The sequence below is a fragment of the Tyto alba genome, unplaced genomic scaffold (assembly GCF_018691265.1).
Source record: "Tyto alba isolate M040663 unplaced genomic scaffold, T.alba_DEE_v4.0 Super-Scaffold_13, whole genome shotgun sequence".
Classification (NCBI taxonomy): domain Eukaryota; kingdom Metazoa; phylum Chordata; class Aves; order Strigiformes; family Tytonidae; genus Tyto; species Tyto alba.
The window spans coordinates 8861956-8868356 of record NW_024881275.1 but is presented as its reverse complement, the minus strand read 5'-3'; the positions used below and the strand labels follow the sequence as shown (position 1 = coordinate 8868356).

Sequence of the window (6401 nt, the reverse complement as noted above, 5' to 3'; positions counted from 1 at the left end):
AAAGCTGGAAAATGTGGAAAGAAACTTAATTCTGATGAAAAGACAATGAGATTTGCATGAGTCTAGCACAAGCTTCATTTTGCTGTTACTCTTGGGTTGTTCAGGAAGGCTCCAGATTAGAAATAATGTGTTGATGGAAACTTTCAACTGCAACCTAGGACCTAGGATGTTGGGTTTTTTTAGTGCTCTCTGGTCATGTCCCGTAAATCAACGAATACTCTTAAGGAGCTCAAAATGGGCGAAGTGATAGGAAGAAGTAGGAGCTTAGGTGGGAATGCTGCTCCAGTGATGAAGAAAATGAGATCATTTGGTACATACATTTTGCAAAGGGAAGCTTCTGAACTGCTAAAGATGTGCTGTCTCGTGGAGCAAAGCTGCGGGTCGCTTCCCCCTGCGGCCTGGGCTGGACCTCTCCAGCCCCGCTCCGAGTGCGCGAAGCCCCTTCGGCATTAATGCGCGTTCCTTCCAGGAGTATCTCGGAGGGCAGCCGAGGCGGGCTGAGTTGAGATGCGCAGGCGGGAGTGTCAGCGCCGCAGGCTGAGGTGCCCAGTGGGGCTGCCCTGCCCGTGCAGCGTGGGGAGGGTGCCCGCAGCCCTGTGTGACACGGCGCGGTGTCACAGTGGGACACCCGCATCACAGCGACAGCTCCCTCTCCCCACCGTGCCCCCGGCCACACTCCCTGGCGAGGCCTGGGCAACGCCAGGGCTGCTCTCGCCAGCGCTCTGCTCCGCAGGAGCTGCCCTGCTGCCAGGAGGAGGCGAGGGGAGGCCGCGGGAGAGCCTTGGAGACGCTGCTTGGGCAGTGGCGACCAGGAGGAGGAGGAGGAGGAGATTGGAGAAGGAGGAGGAGGAGAAGGAGACGAGGAGCAGAGGGGTTTTGGAGCAGGACGCGCACCGCTTCCCCAGATGCTGCAGTGCAAGGGGGAAAGGATGATTAAGTACCTGCTCTTTAACCCCTTGGGGCCTGAGGATCTCCCAACCCTCAAGGAGCTCACCACCAGAGGTAAGGCCCCAGGGGGCCCTTGCAGGAGCGCTGTGGGAGCCAAGGCGAAGGGGACGTGAGCTCTGGAAACGCTGAGCCTGGGGATGGGGCTGTAGCAGGGCTCTTCTGGAGGGGACCGGCAGCTGCAGGGAGAGCCCTGCCCGATGGAGACTTGGGCCTTGAGGGTGGCTTTGGTAGCTCACGCTTCTAGCTACCTCTGCTCACATGAAAGGGCGGGATCCCCTTCCCCAAAACACTACCGATGCCTGCCTGTCCTCCCCAGGCCCATCACGGGCACAGGGCAGGCTTCTTGGAGGCTGGGGGCAGTCAAGAGCGCAGCTGGGCAGCCCCGGCAGCGCAAGGGTTTGCTCTGGGCAAGGGGGCTTGAGTGCACGCCACTGTCGCCTCCGTGGGTAGGGGCTGCTGGATGGGTGGCCGTTGCTGACTCAGAGCACGGCGTGCCTTTCCTTTGCTTTCCAGAAATCCAGCAAGTCTGGGCTGGCACATCTAGGTACATCCGGAGACAGCTCTTGCAGAAGAAGGTGAGCCTTGCCTCCTGCCCGTGCCCCGTCCTGCCCCGCTGGGCCTCCCGAGCAGGGCACAAAGCACCACCCCAAAGGCGACACTCGAGTCATCTGGCAGCCTTCCCGCCTCTGCGCAGCCCTGACAATGCTCCCTCTTCTTGCTTGCGTTTTCAGGCGGTGGAGATCGGAATTGGGACATTTGCAATTGCCCCGGTGCATGCCACGGTGGGAGAGGACGAGGTTTTGCCTGTTGAGAGACCTGTGTTCCAGCTGAGCAGGTTTCTGAAGAAATTCTACAGCCTCAAGCACGCAAAGACCCAAATTCCTGGTAAGAAGACGGGCGTGGCCCCTGTCCAGCTCTTGCGTTTGGCTGGGTGCTGACGTGGTGCCGTGACACAGCTGAGCAAAGGCTCTTCCAGCGTGGAGAGTGCTGAGCATGGGCACGCGTACGGCAGCCCGGCACCCTGCCCCTCCCCGGGCAGCCAGCCTCATCTCCCCAGCTCACCCTACGCTCCAGCTGGTTGCTCGCAGCAGGAGGCAAAGCCTCTCTGTGCCTTCTCCTGTCCATCAGGGCCGCTCTGGAGACGTGGCCGAAGCTGAAAGGGGAGCGCGCTCTGGCAGGGCGCTGCCTGAGGGCTGGGCGCTGATGGCACCTCGTCTCAGGGTGGGCTGAACTGTGCTGGGAGTGACTTGGTTGCTCTGCGCTTGTTTCCTAGACAAGACCCAGTTTGTTCAGCTGGACTTTAAGCAGATTGCTGCAGAAACCCACTTCCGCCCGGAAATCGTGGAGCAGTGCGTACACGAGACCCTGCTTCTCTTTGCCGAGGCCCTCCAAGAAAACAAGGAGGTGGAACTCTCCTTCAAGGGCATCGGCATCCTTGCTGTGCGAAAAAAAGTGGTCAGCATGACCTTCTTGGACGAGTGCCTGCTGGAGCTGGATGGGACAGGGAACATGCTGGCAGCTCTTCTCGGGGTGAGCTTGTCATTTCTCTGGGCTGCTCCTCGTGCCTCTGTGGCAATGCTGTCAAAGCTCTCTCCAGCTGCTTTCTCTTGGCTGCTGTCGCCTGCCTCGCCGCCTGGCCTAGACACGCTCCCCGTGAGCTAGGCCGTGTCTCAGGAGCACCTCGGCCCCTTCAAGGGAGGGGGCTGATGGCATCAAGGGAGAGGGTGGTGCGAGGCTTTCGGAGAGGCAGCTTTGTGTCTTTGAGCAGCGAGACGGTTTGTGAGCAACCGGCAATGGGCGTCTGCTGACGTGTCCCTGTCCCCTTGCAGGACCCTAAGATGATGAGGATCGTGGCCTTCGCGGGCAAAAACGATTTTAGTCGTCGCAGTCGAGACACGGTCATCACGCTGCCAAGGTGAGCAGGATGGCTTCTGCAGCCCCTGGCTGGTCAAGGGAGCAGCTGCTGAGCCCCCGAGGCGGGGGCACCCTCTTGCTGAGGCTCCTCTCCTGCCAAACTCGGCAAGACCAGCTCCTTCCCAGGAGAAGAGCTTCCCGGTCCGTGGCTGCTGGCTGCTCCCCAGCTTGGAGAGTGCCAACGCAGCGATCAGTCCGCTCTCGATCTGCGCTGAGAGAGCGAGAGAGGCGGGAGGGTCTGTGGGGCAGCAAGGAGGGCGTGTGCTGGGATCATCAGCTTTCGGGCAGGAAGGCGAGGGAAGCAGCGGCAGAGGCTGAAGGAGGACGTGGGACCCCTCGGGCCCCACAGAGACCTGTGGCCTCCAAGGACTCGGCAGTGGCTCCCACAGATGCCTGCCAGCAGTTTTTAGTCTCAGCCCGCAAGGGAGCGGGGTGGCCTTTTGCCCAGCTGCTGCCTTCTTGTTTCCAGGCTTGCATTTGAGATCCCCCACCAAACATCGGTCCCCACGATTTCTCTGAAGCCCACGAGAGATCTGGCGCCCTGGGGCGGGGGTGCCCGCAGAGGTAAGGTCCCAGCCGAGTGCTGGCAGGGGGCTGTGGGTGCTCCTCACGTCCTCCCGAGGGCAGGAGAGCCAGGGTCACTGTGCGAGTTGTGCGAGAGGAGAAAGCAGCTCTGTGAGCCTGCGCAGCCGTCCTAGTACGCGCGGGCGACCCGTTTGGGAAGAGGCTCTGAGCTGGACAGCCCCTCATGGCGAACGGCAGCCAAGGGTTCTGCGTCCCATTTTGCCCTGGGCGCTGCCTTCCAGCAACTCTGCCTGGAGCTGTGACCGGGCCGAGCCCGCGTAGCTCTGGCAAGCCACGCGTTTGGCTCTGAGGAGGAAATCTCTTCTGCGCTGGGGTCGTTGCTTCTGCCCAACTATCAAAGATGCTCTTGTGCTCTTCTCTTGCCTCCTGCTCGCAGTGAGTGTGCTGGATCCAGTGTTCCTGGCTCAGCGGAGGGTTTCTCTAGCCAGACAGCAGGTGAAGGAAGGCGAACAGGCTACAGCCAAGGAAGCTGGCCCAGGCAGGTGAGCCTCCTGGAGAAGCGGTGGGGCTGGGGGCATGGGGGCACACTGTGCCCTTGTTGTAGTGAGAGTGAGATGTTTCCCGTGGCCGGGGGTGCCTGTGCTGGGGAGAAAAGGCCCCGGAGACCTTGTCCTGCTCGACACTTGCTCCTCCTGCTGAAGTGCCGGGAGCTGCCGGCACCGGGGGCAGGCTGTGAGCCCATGCCAGAGCAAGCACCTCAGGCGGGGCTCCCACAGGCTCAGCTGCCGTGCCTCTGCAGATTCCTGCCAGTAATCCAGCAGAATTCCAAGGAGGACCTGACGCAGGCCAGACCTCCAGGCTGCCCAGACTTGCAGCTCCCTGCATGTGCCGCGCAGCCCTCAGGAATGGTACGCCCCAGGGATCTGCCAGTCCTCTGGCACATTTCGGGCCCTGGGCCGGGGCCGAAGAGGTGGCAAGAGCTGCCCACCGTCCCAGCCCCCGGCCCTGCCCGAGCCAGGGGAGACTAACGCTGCGTGTGTGCTGTGCGCGTGTCCTCCAGGGAACGGGCTCCCTCCGCGCGGAGAGGGCAGGGAAACGGCACCAGGTGCTGATGGCATCCAGGCGCAAAGAGGTGGAAGCGGAAGTGTGGCACCAATACCATGCCAAGAGAGCGGGGCAGCACATGGAGCGAGGCCAGGTATGGCATGCACTTGGCAGCCGCCAGCCAAAGGGCATTTCCCCGCCCTGCTCCCTGCGGGGGGAGCAGGGAAGGTCTCCCGGCAGTGCGCCAGGCAGGGGCCTTCTGTCTGCCCGCTGCCCTGCCCGCTGCCCTGCAGCAGGAGCCGTCGCGACGGCCCCAGGCCGAAGCGTGCAGCCTTGGGAGCGGCCCCAGCTGTTGGCGGCAGTGCTTTAGGAGAGCCTCTTCTGCCTTCGCAGACCTCCTGCCGCCACCTGTTCGAGGATCCCTATCGCCCTCCCCACCTCCTGAGAAAGGCCTACGCCGAGAAGCTGAAGGAGAGGCTACAGGAGAAGGAGAGCTGCCAGAGGCCTGCGAGGCAGATGGCGTCCGAGGGGCGGGCAGAGCTGCACCCCCCGCAGACAGCGTGGGAAGTGTAAGTGTGCGCAGGTCCTGCAGAGGCCGAGGAAAGCCTTGGGCAGCTCCCAGCGCTGGAGGTGGCCGGGCTGGCCACGAAAGGCTGGCTCGGCTGGCTGGGCTCTGCCTTCCCAACGGCGGCAGCCCGTGCTTGCCCTCGCCGCGCAGTGACTCGCAGGCAGCCAGCCCTCAGCTGCCGCGCCCGCCCTGTCCCGGGTCTCGGCCCTGCCCGGCTTCACCCCCGGCTGCTCTGCGCTCTTCTCGCTGCAGACTGGTTGGGGCACGAGGGCCCACGAGACGCCACCCGGAGCAGCGGGCTGGGCTCGGCCGCTCCTCTGAGAGCTACGGGCCTGAGCCCGGCGCTGGGGCGCTGGGGCGCTGGGGGCCCTTCTCCCCGGCCACAGAGCTGAGGCCCTTTTCTGCTGTGTCCTTTAGCAAGGGGGAGAAGACGAGGCTGCTGGAGCGCCGCGGGAGGGCCCAGGGACTGCCCGCCATGCCAAGGAGCTGCGAGCAGCCCCGAGGAGCTGTCACGGCGTCCACCCTTTCCAGCCGGAGAGCTGCCAGCAACGGGTGGCAGGGGCGAGGAGCGCCTTTCCAAGGGGAACGTGCCAAATAAAGGCTGCTGGTGCCTGGGCCCAGCCAGCGTGGCCGTGCTGCTGCCTGCCTTGCCTTTCTCTGCGGCCACGGGCACGGGAGGGGCCCCGCAGCCCCCTGCTCGGAGGGGTCTCTGGGCAAATGGCCAGAGGACTGGTCCTGCCAGCCGGTCACCACAGGCCATGCGACCAGGAGAGCGGTGTCTCTGCCAGGGCTCATGGCGTGGGGGCTGCTGCGAGCTGGGAGTGGGGCTCATGCCATGGCCTCCCTGATGTGTTTTTTGTCCCTGCACCACTGCCGTCCTGGGGCGTCTGGTGAAAACCCCTTGCTACAAAAGGCTGAGTCTTCCTGTTAGCAGTGGCCTGCACTGCAGTAGGGGGGCAGGTGCACCCACTCTGATACAGACCGATACCTCCTGACCTCTGAAAGAGTTAAAACTTGGAGCCAGGGTTTGGGGGTTTGAGTAGTGACCGTGGTCACTTATGGAAAGGCCAGGCCCTTCGGTGGACCGACAGGGCCCTCAGCCAACGCATGCCTCGGTTGGGAGCCATTTCTAGACTGCTGACCATGAATGGTCACAGATCAGATTTGACCAGGCTATAAAATGGATCCCTGCCAGAGGGGAAATGGAGCCATCGCCCCTTGAAACAGCGGCTCTGCAGTCAGGGAGTCTCGCTTGGGACTGGGACGGCCCCCCAGGTAACTCCTCAAGTTTGAGTGCCGTCCCCTTGTTGGCTGAGTGAGATGCACAGGTGAGAAGCTTAAGTGGGCTGTGTAGTAGTAGTTCCATTTGACAGACATCCCAACCTGTAGTTTACTAATGCTT

General features: G+C 62.8%; 1 protein-coding gene across 1 annotated transcript; it reads left to right on the top strand.

The window, feature by feature from the left end:
• Positions 1-929: 929 nt before the first annotated feature.
• Positions 930-5741, top strand: LOC116962248 (coiled-coil domain-containing protein 81). Its single transcript, XM_042787999.1, has 11 exons — positions 930-1002; positions 1462-1523; positions 1680-1833; positions 2222-2478; positions 2778-2863; positions 3332-3426; positions 3824-3929; positions 4187-4295; positions 4448-4585; positions 4825-5000; positions 5417-5741. Exons 1-11 carry the CDS (start codon positions 930-932, stop codon positions 5595-5597), a joined length of 1437 nt encoding a protein of 478 aa, XP_042643933.1. The 3' UTR covers positions 5598-5741.
• Positions 5742-6401: the final 660 nt, after the last annotated feature.

Excerpts from the sequence above, each read along its gene's own strand:
- LOC116962248 (XM_042787999.1), top strand. The coding sequence starts at position 930 with ATGATTAAGTACCTGCTCTTTAACCCCTTGGGGCCTGAGGATCTCCCA. Across the intron at positions 3,427-3,823 it reads GGGCGGGGGTGCCCGCAGAG|TGAGTGTGCTGGATCCAGTG; the intron begins GTAAGGTCCCAG and ends TCCTGCTCGCAG. Across the intron at positions 4,586-4,824 it reads AGCACATGGAGCGAGGCCAG|ACCTCCTGCCGCCACCTGTT; the intron begins GTATGGCATGCA and ends CTGCCTTCGCAG.